Raw genomic sequence first — 15,864 nt, 5'->3', positions numbered from 1 at the left:
GTTTGTGCCTTTTGACCACCTTCATCCAATCCGCCTTCCCAAATCTGATCTCTTTTTCTATGAGTTACTTTGTTTTTGAAGTATGATTGACCTACAACACTATGTTAGTTCCCAGTACCCAACACGGTGATTCAATATTCTATACATTTAAAAATGATCAAGTCTAGTTATACCTGTCACCATAAAAAGATGTTAAATTATTATTATTAATTATATTCCTCACACTGTGCATTTTATACCCATGACTCTTTTATTTTGTAACTTTAAGTCTGTACCTCTTAATCTCCCTCACCTGTTCCTCTCCTCCCCCCAACCCCTCTCCCCTCTGGCAACTACCTGTTTATTCTCTGTATGTATGACTCCGTTTCTGTTTTCTTAACGTTTGTTCAGTTTTTTAAATTCCACATGTAAGTGACAACATACAGTATCTGTCTTTCTCTGACTTATTTCACTTAGCATAATACCGTCTAGGTCTTTCCATGTTGTCGCAAATGGCAGGATTTCATTCTTTTTTATGGCTGAGTATTATTCCATTGTATGTATATATATGCCACATCCTCTTTACCCATTCACATATACTTTTATTCTCAACTGCAACTATTCACTAACAATTAGATCAAGAATTAAGCTTACAGCCTCTTGCTAAGATAATGTGTTTAAGATTCGCAAGTCTCATTTTTCACTAACTTGGTAATTATATGTAATGTTATCTAACTAGGCAAATCATTTTTCTGCCTAGGAATTCAAAGCATTGCACAAGTGGAATACTCCTGCCAATTTAACAAACGAAAATGACTTACTGAACAGTTGTTTACCATTTTTTACATGCAAGCACTGGGCTTTACATACAGTAAGTCGTTTAATCCTCACAACCACCATATGAAATATGTATTATTAGTAAATTCTCCCTGGTGAGAAATCTGAAGTTGCATATGTTAAGAAACTTGTCGAAGGACACACAGCTAGTGTGTGACTGATCTAACCTTAAAATCCAATGTTTAAAGAAAAAACAAAACCCCTAATGTCTGATTGCGAAGTCTGGGCACCTAAACCTTCTGCATGCTGCCCTCCCTGCTGACATGCAGGTTAGGGGGATTAGGGCACCTGGGGCATCTGGGGGCCTCTTCTGCTACTGCTTCTGCCAACATTTGTATTTTGGGGAAGTCTGGTGAGTATGAACATAAAGGATAGCCTTAATCAAAGGGTCTGAGAGCATAAATATGAGGAATAACAGGTTTGGTGGTTGGCAGGTACAAGTGTCATAGGGATGGTATGCCCGGAACGTCCAGCCTCTAGGACGATGATTCTCAATTGGGGATGGCTTTCCCCCCAGGGGAGATCTGGTGAAGTCTAGAGACATTTTTGGTTGTCACAACTGAAGGGGTGCTACTGGCATCCAGTGAGTCGAGGCCAAGGACGCTGCTCAACATCCTACAATGCACAGACAGTGCCCACGACAAAATATTATCCAATCCCACATGTCATCACTATTGAGGTTAAAACATCTGCCCTAGGGCCTTGGTTTCCTCCCCAATCCTTTCCCCAAAGCAAAGACTGAAGGAGGGTGATGAGGATCTCTCTGAGGGCTCTAGGGGCCAGGCCCTAGATTTTCTACTGGTTTCATCTAAATAAAAAAAGGGTCTGAGAAATGGAATCTTCCTGCAGGACCAAGAAATGAAATGGTCTGGTGAACGCACAAAGACACGAAACACACAACCCAAGTGCGTTTCAATGGTCACAGCTACTGAGGGGCAGGGCTGGGCTGAGCGTGTCATTTGTTCATATCTAGAACATCGCTCAGTGTCTTGACATGCTCAGGCAAAGTACTTAAGAAAAACCCAAATTTTCAATAGTGAACTTGCAAACCTAAGTACACATAACAGAAGGAAATGCTGTCCTCCCAGATGAAATATGGATATTTGCCCAATGCTCTGTAAAACAGTTCATACTTTTATAAAACATTAAAGAGCAGCTAACTGCCAAAATTTGCCATGCTATTTTATGTCCTATTACTGTAATATTACCAAGCCCCAGAATTTTAAGTCCGTCTGAAGTTTTGACAGTAGTCTGGAATAAAAGCACACTTGTCCAAATTAGGCCTTTACATAAATAACAGAGCCTTTGTTGAACTCGTGTGTGTATATGTGTACCTGTGTGTGTTTAACATTTACTGTAGGAAATAATATTTCTTACCAACTTTTGATCCACTAACTGCACAATTTTTCCACTTGGCTCAAATGCATTTATCATATTTTTCAGGGAATTCACTATAACTTTTAGCTGAAAAATAAATTTAGAAGTTGATAAGAGACATAAAGAAGTGTTGACATTTAAGATTAATACTGGTATAATGAAAACAGATCTAGACCTTTTGACTTACCCATATGCAGCTAAATAGACGAGTACTATTTAAAAATGTATATGTAAACACATCTTTAACATGACATTTGATTAACCATTTAGATGATTCATATGATATAAGCTAAAGAAACAAAGGCAAAGGCTAGTAAAAAGAGCAAGACGCTACAGAGAAATGACATCTTTCCTCTACTATCATTTATTGTAAATGGCAGAGAACCATGGAAAGCAGATTCTTAAAATACTTGGTACATAATATCATGACGTGTTCTTTCAAATGCAATTATATCCAGTAAAGTCAGAAACAAAAGATTTAAGAATCATAGCATACCGCTGGTGCCTTGTCAACCATCAGTTCATGCCATCTTTTGTACGGTGGTAAATCGAGATTTATAGTGTACCACGGAACCGGACCCCTATAGCTGTAATGAGAGGTGTATCATCTTGAAATGTTAAAAGCAGTTTTTTGATGATGGTCAGATAGTTACATCTATATGGATATGTTAGAGACATATTCTTAATAACAGAGAAACTGGTACTCAAACCAAAACTCGTAGAAAAAGCTCATTTCCCACCCAGCGCTTCTGCCCTATGTTGTATATACAATCACAAGTCATTTTAGAAATCCTAGAATAGAATTATATGTTCTAGAAGGTTAATGTGTTGTGGTGATAGGCAAAATAATCAACTTTGGCTCAAGAGCTATACGTAAGCTGAATATCACTGCTAGAAAATATCTGCCCTTTTTTCCCTCCTAAATCTCTACGAAGATTTAGTCTAGGCTCTGGGCACTTCCCCAGTTGGTTTCCCAGTCTCAGAATTCCCTCTTAGACGGTCTTAACACTACTGTCAAACCACTGACTCCAGCGCTGGCTTCAGTAAGGTCACTTTTTAAGCCCCCAGAGTGGCAACACAGTGCATGAGCTTCCCATGACTGGCTTCAAGAAACTTTACCATTCCCTCGGTCATGCTACTCTTCCTACTGTACTTCCTCTCTTTCCTCTCTTCTCAGTTGTAGTGGAATAACTGAGGACATGGAAAGGAGATGTGACCCATGAGCCCCCCTCCCCCCCAGCAAACTGGGGGCTGGCGAATAAGCCAGAACTGCAAACAGTCCTGATTGCTTTGAAACCCCCCCCCCCGGCAAACCGGGGGCATGTGAATAAGCCAGAACTGTAAACAGTCCTGGATGTTTTGAGCCCCACCCCCCCGCCCCGGCAAACCAGGGGCCTGCGAATAAGCATTGAGTGCTTTGGGCACTGATCCATGAGATGTCCTCAGTATAATCAGAATGGTGGGAACGCAAGGAAATGTCCTTGTGCTACTTCAGTATAATCAGAACGGTGGGAACGCAAGGAAACGTCCTTGTGCTGCTTTTGTGCTCAAGGACGAAGCACGGCATGTTTTCAAGAAAGCCCATTGTTGCTTGTATAATCAATAAAAGCATATGTTGCTGCTTTGACATTTCTGGAATGTTAAGAAAACAAGTCTTAAAATGTAAACATAGATAATACTTAAATAAAAGCTACCACAGCAGGACAGACGGCGCTGTTTTGCCTGAGCCAGCGGCAGCCCTCTACTGCTGTGTTTCGGCACAATTCATCTCGTGTGATGAGCTTGCTTTCGGAAACCCTGACATAAGAAAAACTACAACACTCAGTCTTCTGTAGTAAGTCCAAGCCCAAGCACTGTTTGATCATACCCATTCCTCAAAGTCCTACTCCTCAGTTTACACACAGCAATTTCTACTATGAGGATATAGCAACATCCACTCCCGTGCCAGTGGACTTGGGCCGTATTCCTGATGGATAAACTCTACAACTATTCTCTGCCGCCACAGAAACATTATCTTCTGGCACTTGTTACTGAACTGAAATAGCCTCTAAGGGTGGGCCAGTCAGTGACCGATCAGCTTAAAGTGGCCTAAAAATAGCCAGCATTTGCTCCCTTACTGCCCCGCCTCAGAGAAGCAGAAGGCGGGGTCTAGTGGGTGCTACAATGTTACCAGGCTCTTAAATACACAGACAGAAATCCAGACTTATGTGTACAGCGGGGATGGGTTAAGGGAGTATGAGTTAGTTCCTAAAAGTCAAGAATTGCGGTCCTATTTATACTTCTAGAGTCATGAATAATTATTTGATTCACATTGCTGAGCTTGGGGCCTGGGCGTATGTATACGGTTCTATGAAACTGTTAACCAGAAGCCACTCACGTTGTGATTTAGACAGAAAAGGAAAGCACAGGCAATTCTGGAAACATACATCTAAACCAAATCACAAGATTGAATTTTGTTTTTCTCAAAGCACTTTCAACCTCCCATTTCCTTAGTAGCTGATATCTATATTAAATACTGTAACACTTAAATCCCAGAAAAAAGCTTTATATAAAAACAAATGAATTCAGCTTCTAACCATAATTTCACACGTGAAATTCTGTCCCACAATTCCGTAAAATAATGCCTGTTCCTCCTGTTATGGCAGGGGCTACAACTCCCTCGCCTCTCCGCCAGCACACATTTGGATTTCCTTGTCTAGTAGCGATGATAAATCAGCAGCCCGATGGACGCAGGCACGTTGGTGGCACCGCCATAAGACACGTGTTCTACCTGTGAACTCCAATCAGCTGCTTCTCCCCGCGTAACTTCCAACAAAACCCAAACGTGCCCCTGTATCTGCGGCCAACTCCTGATTCTTTCACAGTATAGGATTCCAAAGTAAAAACGGAGAGGACAAACTCATTACAGCAGAGCGCTATGATTACGTGGGAGTGGGAAGACCCCAGAAGCCTCTCTACAGTAAAATCTCCACTCATCAGAATCCTTTGACAAAACTGTCATTAATCTGATTCAGAAAATTATTTTAATAGCTAAAGCTTACTATGATTTTGGCTAACTATAAATCCCATGTTTCACTTCTCATTCAACACTTTTCTAAAGTATTTCAGTATTTAACATCTGCACCTCAATTTCCTAGAGAAATAAACAGTATTTACCTTATGAGAACAGTGAAGATTACATGAAATATGCAAAAAATACTTAGCAGCATCGGTATTTATTTATCTATTTAGGCTGTGCTGTGCAGCACGTGGGATCTTATTAGTTCCCCAACCAGGAACTGAACCTGTGCCCCCTGCATCGGGAGCTCGCATTCTTAACCACTGGACTGCCAGGGAAGTTCCATAGCATTGGTATTATTATTATTTTTTTTTGAATTTTACTTTTTTTTTTAATACAGCAGGTTCTGATTTTATACACATCAGTGGATACATGTCAATCACAATCTCCCAATTCATCACACCACCATCCCCACCCCCCCGCGGCTTTCCCCCCTTGGTGTCCATACGTTTGTTCTCTACATCTGTGTCTCAACTTCTGCCCTGCAAACCGGTTCATCTGTACCATTTTTCTAGGTTCTACATACATGCATTAATATACAATATTTGTTTTTCTCTTTCTGATTTATTTTCCTCTGTATGACAGTCTCTAGATCCATCCACGTCTCAACAAATGACCCAATCTCGTTCCTTTTTATGGCTGAGTAATACTCTATTGTATATATGTACCACAACTTCTTTATCCACTTGTCTGTCAATGGGCATTTAGGTTGCTTCCATGACATGGATATTGTAAACAGTGCTGAAATGAACACTGGGGTGCATTTGTCTTTTTAAATTATGCTGTTCCCTGGGAATATGCCCAGTAGTGGGATTGCTGGATCATATGGTAATTCTATATTTAGGTTTTTTTTTTTGTGGTACGCAGGCCTATCACTGTTGTGGCCTCCCCCGTTGTGGAGCATAGGCTCCGGATGCACAGGCTCAGCGCCCATGGCTCACGGGCCCAGCCGCTCCGTGGCATGTGGGATCTTCCCGGACTGGGGCACGAACCCATGTCCCCTGCATCGGCAGGCGGACTCTCAACCACTGCGCCACCAGGGAAGCCCTATTTTTACTTTTTTAAGGAACCTCCATACTGTTCTCCATAGTGGCTCTATCAATTTATATTCCCAACAACAGTGCAAGAGGGGTCCCTTTTCTCCACACCCTCTCCAGCATTTGTTTGCAGATTTTCTGATGATGCCCATTCTAACTGGTGTGAGGTGATACCTCATTGTAGTTTTGATTTGCATTTCTCTAATAATTAGTGATGTTGAGCAGCTTCTCATGTGCTTCTTGGTCATCTGTATGTCTTCTTTGGAGAAATAGTTATTTAGGTCTTCTGCCCATTTTTGGATTGGGTTACCTGTTTCTTTAATATTGAGCTGCATGAGCTGTTTATATATTTTGGAGATTAATCCTTTGTCCGATGATTCCTTTGCAAATATTTTCTCCCATTCTGAGGGCTTTTTTTTGGTTTTGTCTATGGTTTCCTTTGCTGTGCAAAACCTTTGAAGTTTCATCAGGTCCCATTTATTATTGTTTTATTTATTATTTATTTATTTTTTGCGGTACGCAGGCCTCTCACTATTGTGGACTCCCCCGTTGTGGAGCACAGGCTCCGGACGCGCAGGCTCAGTGGCCATGGCTCATGGGCCCAGCCGCTCCGTGGCATGTGGGATCTTCCCGGACCGGGACACGAACCTGCGTCCCCTGCATCGGCAGGCAGACTTTCAACCACTGCACTACCAGGGAAGCCCTATTTTTGTTTTTATTTCCATTACTCTAGGAGGTGGATCAAAACAGATCTTGCTGTGATTTATGTCAAAGAGTGTCCTTCCTATGTTTTCCTCTAAGAGTTTTATAGTGCCTGGTCTTACATTGAGGTCTTTAATCCATTTTGAGTTTATTTTTGTGTATGGTGTTAGGGAGTGTTCTAATTTCATTCTTTTTCATGTAGCAGTCCAGTTTTCCCAGCACCTCTTATTGAAGAGACTGTCTTTTCTCCATTGTATATCCTTGCCTCCTTTGTCACAGATTAGTTGACCATAGGTGCGTGGGTTCATCTCTGGGCTTTCTATCTTGTTCCATTGATCTATGTTTCTGTTTTTGTGCCAGTACCATATTGTCTTGATTACTGTAGCTTTGTAGTATAGTCTGAAGTCAGGGAGTCTGATTCCTCCAGCTCTGTTGTTTTCCCTCAAGACTGCTTTGGCTATTCGGGGTCTTTTGTGTCTCCATACAAATTTTAAGATTTTTTTCTTCTAGTTCTGTTAAAAAATGCCGTTGGTAATTTGATAGGGATTGCACTGAATCTGTAGATTGCTTTGGGTAGTACAGTCATTTTCATAATATTGATTCTTCCAATCCAAGAACATGGTATATCTCTCTATCTGTTGGTATCATCTTTAATTTCTTTCATCAGTGACTTATAGTTTTCTGCATACAGGTCTTTTGTCTCCCGAGGTAGGTTTATTCCTAGGTATTTTATTCTTTTTGTTGCAATGGTAAATGGGAATGTTTCCTTAATCTCTCTTTCAGATTTTTCATCATTAGTGTATAGGAATGCAAGAGATTTCTGTGCACTGATTTTGTATCCTGTTACTTTACCAAATTCATTGATTAGCTCTAGTAGTTTTCTGGTGGCATCTTTAGGATTCTCTATGTACAGTATAATGTCATCTGCAAACAGTGACAGTTTTACTTCTTCTTTTCCAATTTGTATTCCTTTTATTTCTTTTTCTCCTCTGATTGCCATAGCTAGGACTTCCAAAACTATGTTGAATAATAGTGGTGAGAGTGGGCATCTTTGTCTCCTTCCTGATCTTAGAGGAAATGCTTTCATTTCAGTTTTTCACCATTGAGAATGATGTTTGCTGTGGGTTCATCGTATCTGGCCTTTATTATGGTGAGGTAGGTTCCCTCTATGCCCACTTTCTGGAGAGTTTTTATCATAAATGGGTGTTGAATTTTGTCAAAAGCTTTTTCTGCATCTATTGAGATGATCATATGGTTTTTATTCTTCCATTTGTTAATATGGTGTGTCACATTGATTGACTTGCATATATTGAAGAATCCTTGCATCCCTGGGATAAATCCCACTTGATCATGGTGTATGATCCTTTTAATGTGTTGTCAGATTCTGTTTGCTGGTATTTTGTTCAGGATTTTTGCATCTATATTCGTCCATGATATTGGTCTGTAATTTTCTTTTTTTGTAGTACCTCTGTCTGGTTTTGGTATCAGGGTGATGGTGGCCTCGTAGAATGAGTTTGGCAGTGTTCCTTCCTCTGCAATTTTTTGGAAGAGTTTGAGAAGGATTGGTGTTAGCTCTTCTCTAAATGTTTGACAGAATTCACCTGTGAAGCCATCTGTTCCTGGACTTTTGTTTGTTGGAAGATTTTTAATCACAGTTTCAATTTCATTACTTGTGATTGGTCTGTTCATATTTTCTATTTCTTCCTGGTTCAGTCTGGCAAGGAATGTTATGTCTTTCTAAGAATTTGTCCATTTCTTCCAGGTTGTCCATTTTATTGGCAGAGAGTTGCCTGTAGTAGTCTCTTAGGATGCTTTGTATTTCTGCGGTGTCTGCTGTAACTTCTCCTTTTTCATTTTCTAATTTTATTGATTTGAGTCCTCTCCCTCTTTTTCTTGATGAGTCTGGCTAATGTTTTATCAATTTTGTTTATCTTTTCAGAGAACCAGCTTTTAGTTTTATTGATTTTTCCTATTGTTTTCTTTGTTTCTATTTCATTTATTTCTGCTCTGATCTTTATGATTTCTTTCCTTCTGCTCACTTTGGGTTTTGTTCGTCTTTCTCTAGTTCCTTTAGGAGTAAGGTTAGATTGAGATTTTTCTTGTTTCTTGAGGTAGGCTTGTACAGCTATAAACTTCCCTCTTAGAACTGCTTTTGCTGCATCCCACAGGTTTTGATCGTTGTGTTTTCATTGTCATTTGTCTCTAGGTATTTTTTGATTTCCTCTTTGATTTCTTCAGTGATCTCTTGGTTATTTAGTAACATATTGTTTAGCCTCCATGTGTTTGTGTTTTTTATGTATTTTTCCCTGTAATTGACTTCTAATCTCATAGTGTTGAGATGAGAAAGGTGCTTGATATGATTTCAATTTTCTTAAATTTTACTGAAGCTTGATTTGTGACCCAAGATATCATCTATCTTGGAGAATGTTCCGTGTGCACTTGAGAAGAAAGTGTAATCTGCTGTTTTTGGATGGAATGTCCTATAAATATCAATTAAATCTACCTGGTCTATTGTGTCATTTAAAGCTTCTCTTTCCTTATTTATTTTCATTTTGGATGATCTGTCCATTGGTGTTAAGTGAGGTGTTAAAGCCTCCCACTATTATTGTGTTACTGTCAATTTTCTCTTTTATAGCTATTAGCAGTTGCCTTATGTATTGAGGTGCTCCTATGTTGGGTGCATGTGTATTTATAATTGCTATATCTTCTTCTTGGATTCATCGCTTGATCATTATGTAGTGTCCTTCCTCGTCTCTTATAACATTCTTTCTTTCTTTATTATTTATTTATTTATTTTGGGTATGTGGGCTTCTCACTGTTGTGGCCTCTCCCGTTGTGGAGCACAGGCTCCAGACGCGCAGGCTCAGCAGCCACGGCTCACGGGCGCAGCCACTCCGCAGCATGTGGGATCTTCCCGGACCGGGGCACGAACCTGTGTCCCCTGCATCAGCAGGCGGACTCTCAACCACTGCGCCACCAGGGAAGCCCACATTCTTTATTTTAAAGTCTATTTTATCTGATATGAATATTGCTACTCCAGCTTTCTTTTGATTTCCATTTGCATGGAGTATCTTTTTCCATCCCCTCACTTTCAGTCTGTATTTGTCCCTAGGTCTAAAGTGGATCTCTTGTAGACAGCATATAGATGGGTCTTGTTTTTGTATCCATTTAGCGAGCATGTGTCTTTTGGTTGGAGTATTTAATCCATTCACGTTTAAGGTAATTATCGATATGTATGTTCCTATGACCATTTTCTTAATTGTTTTGGGTTTGTTTTTGTAGGTTCTTTGCTTCTCTTGTGTTTCCCACTTAGAGAAGTTCCCTTAGCATTTGTTGTAGAGCTGGTTTGGTGGTGCTGAATTCTCTTAGCTTTTGCTTGTCTGTAAAGCTTTTGATTTCTCCATCGAATCTGAATGAGATCCTTGCCGGGTAGAGTAATCTTGGTTGTAGGTTCTTCCCTTTCATCAGTTTAGGTATATCATGCCACTCCCTTCTGGCTTGTCAAATTTCTGCTGAGAAATCAGCTGTTAACCTTATGGGAGTTCCCTTCTATGTTATTTGTCATTTTTCCCTTGCTGCTTTCAATAATTTTTCTTTGTCTTTAATTTTGGCCAATTTGATTACTACGTGTCTCGGCATGTTTCTCCTTGGGTTTATCCTGTATGGGACTCACTGTGCTTCCTGGACTTGGGTGGCTATTTCCTTTCCCATGTTAGGGAAGTTTTCGACTATAATCTCTTCAAATATTTTCTCAGGTCCTTTCTCTCTCTCTTCTCCTTCTGGGACTCCTATAATGCAAACGTTGTTGCGTTTAATGTTGTCCCAGAGGTCTCTTAGGCTGTCTTCATTTCTTTTCCTTCTTTTTTCTTTATTCTGTTCCGCAGCAGTGAATTCCACCATTCTGTCTTCCAGGTCACTTATCCGTTCTTCTGCCTCAGTTATTCTGCTATTGATTCCTTCTAGTGTAGTTTTCATTTCAGTTATTGTCTTGTTCATCTCTGTTTGTTTGTTCTTTAATTCTTCTAGGTCTTTGTTAAGCCTTTCTTGCATCTTCTCGATCTTTGCCTCCGTTCTTTTTCCGAGGTCCTGGATCGTCTTCACTATCATTATTCTGAATTCTTTTTCTGGAAGGTTGCCTATCTCCACTTCATTTAGTTGTTTTTCTGGGGTTTTATGTTGTTCCTTCATCTGGTACATAGTCCTCTGCCTTTTCATCTTGTCTATCTTTCTGTGAATGTGGTTTTTGTTCCACAGGCTGCAGGACTGTAGTTCTTCTTGCTTCTGCTGTCTGCCCTGTGGTGGATGATGCTATCTAAGAGGCTTGTGCAAGTTTCCTGATGGGAGGGACTGGTGGTGGGTAGAGCTGACTGTTGCTCTGGTCGGCAGAGCTCAGTAAAACTTTAATCTGCTTGACTGCTGATGGGTGGGGCTGGGTTCCCTCCCTGTTGGTTGTTTGGCCTGAGGCAACCCAACACTGGAGCCTACCTGGGCTCTTTGGTGGGGCTAATGGTGGACTCTGGGAGGGCTCACGCCAAGGTGTTCTTCCCAGAACTTCTGCTGCCAGTGTCCTTGCCCCCACGGTGAGCCACAGCCACCCCCCGCCTCTGCAGGAGACCCTCCAACACTAGCAGGTAGGTCTGGTTAAGTCTCCCCTGGGGTCACTGCTCCTTCCCCTGGGTGCCTATCCACACACTACTTTGTGTGTGCCCTCCAAGAGTGAAGTCTCTGTTTTCCCTAGCCCTGTCGAAGTCCTGCAGTGAAATCCCATTAGCCTTCAAAGTCTGATTCTCTAGGAATTCCTCCTCCTGTTGCCGGACCCCCAGGTGAGGAAGCCTGACGTGGGGCTCAGAATCTTCACTCTAGTGGGTGGACTTCTGTGGTATAAGTGTTCTCCAGTCTGTGAGTCACCCACCCAGCAGTTATGGGATTTGATTTTATTGTGATTGCGCCCCTCCTACCGTCTTATTGTGGCTTCTCGTTTGTCTTTGGATGTGGGGTGTCTTTTTTGGTGAATTCCAGTGTCTTCCTGTCGATGACTGTCCAGCAGCTAGTTGTTATTCTGGTGTTCTCACAAGAGGGAGTGAGAGCATGTCCTACTCCGCCATCTTATTTCAGTAGTCTCACTGCATTGGCATTTAATCAGTAGTGATCAGTATAGAATATTTTCCTCCTTTACTGTGAACTATAAACATCATGAAATTATTTTTGAAACTTAGCATTTCCTGTGCCCTGGTCATCACAAGTAACATTAATCATTGACTGAACCCACCTGGTTGTTTGGCAACTAGTCCAAGTGACACAACACACACAGGTACACAAATAAGACAGCAGATGCTAGCACCAGTGAGCAGTAGAAAAGAAATAATAATGGGATTCAGTTGGATACAGGAGTGCCCTTGTTGTTAGTCCCTTGACCTCCAGCACTGATTTGACAGGTCAGGCTGGATAAACAGGTATTTCTCTCCTCCCTCACAACTGCCAATGCATACATCCAGAATCTGTGCACTTGATTAAAAAGGGTGGTCTTAAAGGTACAGGAGGGACTTCCCAGTGGCAAAGTGGTTAAGAATCCGCCTGCCAACGCAGGGGACATGGGTTCGACCCCTGGTCTGGGAATATCCCACATGCCATGGAGCAACTAAGCCTGAGCGTCACAACTACCAAGCTTGCGAGATGCAACTACTGAAGCCCGCTCGCCTAGAGCCCGTGCTCTGCAACAAGAGAAGCTACTGCAATGAGAAGCCTGTGCACCACAACGAAAAGTAGCCCCCGCTCGCTGCAACTAGGGAAAGCCCACGTGCAGCAATGAAGACCCAACACAGCCAAAAATTTTTAAAAATTTTAAAAAAAGGTACAGGAGGATGTGTTGTCATTCAAAGGTATATGAATACCACACTTCCCTCCGAGTCCTCAACATCCATTTATAATTCATAGAGAACAAAGATCAGAGCGGAGCTAAGGACTTTCATCTTGCGAACAAGCCAGTGAGGTAGGAAGGAATCCAGCAGAAACACCAGGGCAAACATATTTATATTATGTAGATGTGTAAATATAAGAAAAACGCTTATTTGCATATGTGTGTATGTGCGTGCATGCACACACACACACACATGCTAACGTGGAACCAGTTAAATGCCCAAGCAGGGACAGTTTGCAGGGCAGTCAATTCACTGACACCTACACATAAAAGGGAGTAGGGACGAAAAAGCCTTAAATGTGGCAGGTACTCAGTAAATGTTCAATGAACTGGGGCAGAGAGAGCAGCCAAGAGACAGTCGCAATCAATAAGGCACTGAAGATCAATACAATGCCAGTGGTGATGAAAAGGAAGAGCCTCAGAGACCGAGCCATGATAGAGGGCTGGAGTGTGCACTGGCTTCATAGCAACATAGAAACTGGTAACTTCTAAATACTTCCTGCCAAATATTTGCTTCTTTCTACAGAAAGGTGAGTAAATACAAAGAATTTAGTTTATTATGGTTTCACTGTATCTAGGACAGAGGCTATTTAGAAAACATAATTCAGACAAGTGTAGCACAATATATATATACTTGAAGTGCCATAAAAACTGAAATGTCATCTTGATATTACTGGTTAAAGTTGTACGTGCTCTGCCTTCCCTTCCCTGCAGCAAGCTTTTGGCGAGAGGGAAGAGCAGGGATAGTACGTTACCCTTCCCGACACACCTCTTCCTTCTTTTTCACATTCTTTACCCTCTGGGCCAGTGAGCTGTTTTTATATCTTTCCCACAGGCTTATTTAGCCACATAGGATATGAAAAGGTCAAAACCCCAAACTAAAAATATTAATGTAAACACACTAAAACACAATATTGCCCCATCCCTATGTTTTCCAATCCTGTTTTGTCCTCAATAGCTTTGATTATCATGCCAGGGTTAATTTTTTTAATGTTTCACATGAGACCCTACACTTTTTTGTTTCAGTATGATCCAGTAGTTTATACTCAGGCACCACAGAAAATCACAGGTCACCTCTGCATTTGTCATGATGAGAAAAATACTCAGGGGTAGATAGAAGAATTTAGTGGAGAATGGAAATCGTTTTTTTTCTCCTATGATTTCAAAAGGCTAGAAATGGACATTTTCATCATGGGGTATTTTCATATTTGTTCAAAGTCTTAGCCAAATGCATAATACACAAACCTGAGGGAAGAAAAATTTGTCTCAGGATAGAAGAAGACATGACTTAAGTTTTTATTCACTGTCATTATTATTATGAGGTTATCACATGGAGAAAAGTCTCCACGAAGGTCAGAGTGAGTCTTGATCACCTGATGTTTACTCACGTTGGTCCAGAGGGAGGATAGGTTGATTTTCTGCAGTCTTCTGTCCACTAAAAAACAAAGACAATTAAGTTTCAGAAAAACAAACTGAGTAGGCAATCTGCAAAAACAGTTGAAGCTTGTGAAGACAAAATCAAGTATGATCTGCCACTTTAGACCATTTCAATGCCTCTTAAAAGTCTTTTCCTCCCCTGAAAACTTCTAAAATCTCAAACCTAAGTGCATTTTCACTTAATGCAATTTGCACTATTTGCCAGGTATTGTAATTTCCCCTTTCTACTGCAAATATATTGAGTAAAGAGAAAATATAAGAACGTAGATGGACTGAGTTCCCTGGTGGCCCAGTGGTTAGGGTTCTGGGTGTTCACTGCTGTGGCTCGGATTCAATCCATGGTGGGGGAACTGAGATACCCCACAGTGATTTATCATTCTTTTATTACTAGTTCATGATGCCAAGGCATGTTCATCTCCTTTCTGCTGGAGACCCAATATTGTAAAAGACAAAAAAAATTTTTTTAAGAAGTATAAATCCACAATAAAAGGAAGGCGAAGTAGGGAAGGAAACTACTAGAACTGTAGTTTGAGCTCAGAAAATATATCTGCAGCAAATTTGTGTGGGAATGAGATCTCACATCCTGTTTTAACTTTTGATTGTATGGGAAGTATATAAGGTAGCTTGACATTACCTGAGATTCAAACACTAATTGTTGTCAAAATACTACAGTATGTTTCCCATATAAGTACTGTTTTGCCTTGTAATTTTAGGCTGACCTCATTAAGTAACAGCATCAAGTGTAAACTTAAATTATCAAAGGATAATTTAATTAGCATTTAAATTCTGTTTCTAAATTATTAGAACACAAAATATTAGATATTAAATAATATCAATTTGATAATTCAGTATCAAATTAGCAAAAGCTAATTTCCAAAGCCATTCAGTGTTCGATAATAGTGACTGAGGGTGGTTCTTCTTATTCAGAAAAATTTCAGTCTCAACCCTGAGCTCAAAAGTTGTAGTAAAACTTCACTGCTGCCAACCTATCTAACTGTTGAGTGGTAGGGGCAGTCAGGATATTCAGCATCTATTTCTTACAAAATTCACTCAAGTGAAAATCTATGAGAGCAAAAGAACTCCATGGTTGAATAATAACAGAATGATCGATTTAAGTATTGTCCACAAAGTACCTGCCAATCAACAATATATTTAATAACCACAAGCTTTAAACATCTTGCATTTTCAGAAGTTTTGTACATTTGTCCAACTAAGCTTTTTTTTGCTCCACACAAATTTTTACCACTGTCAACTGTTACACATCATGGCAGATTCCACTTCAGGTCTTTCTGAATTACTCAATTCTCAACTTCTTTAAAAACATCCCTGCCTGTTGTTGTTTTATGCAGACTATTCATAGAGACTAATTCTTTAGTCTCAAACTTGGCATCGGATGCTCTAATAAATATTGATAACTGATCAGTACCAAGAGTCAAGAAAAAAAACTAGGAATCATTTGCCTTGTTCTTTAATTGATGTTGATGTTGCTGCCAAAGTCCCAGGCAACTGTTCTCGGCTAA

At 40.5% G+C, this 15,864-nt stretch overlaps 1 protein-coding gene across 3 annotated transcripts in view; it reads right to left on the bottom strand.

Annotated features, from left to right (window-relative positions):
- Positions 1–15,864, bottom strand: part of ASAH1 (N-acylsphingosine amidohydrolase 1) — a 46,329-nt gene that overhangs the window by 14,993 nt on the left and 15,472 nt on the right. The window contains exons 2-4 of one of the 3 annotated variants that reach the window (XM_022571052.2): positions 14,296–14,342; positions 2,690–2,780; positions 2,194–2,280 (exon numbers count right to left, since the gene is read on the bottom strand). In XM_022571052.2, the coding sequence (XP_022426760.1) occupies positions 2,194–2,280; positions 2,690–2,780; positions 14,296–14,342 (225 nt within the window). Of the gene's footprint in view, positions 1–2,193; positions 2,281–2,689; positions 2,781–14,280; positions 14,343–15,864 lie in introns of those variants that run through there. The other 2 variants (XM_089903537.1, XM_022571054.3) reach the window with 2 other exon arrangements.

This window comes from Delphinapterus leucas, chromosome 21 (genome assembly GCF_059928025.1).
Source record: "Delphinapterus leucas isolate spDelLeu-1000000601 "Yukka" chromosome 21, BTC_Dleu_Yukka2, whole genome shotgun sequence".
Classification (NCBI taxonomy): domain Eukaryota; kingdom Metazoa; phylum Chordata; class Mammalia; order Artiodactyla; family Monodontidae; genus Delphinapterus; species Delphinapterus leucas.
The sequence above is the reverse complement of the archived record's forward strand: the minus strand, read 5'-3'. Positions and strand labels throughout refer to the sequence as shown.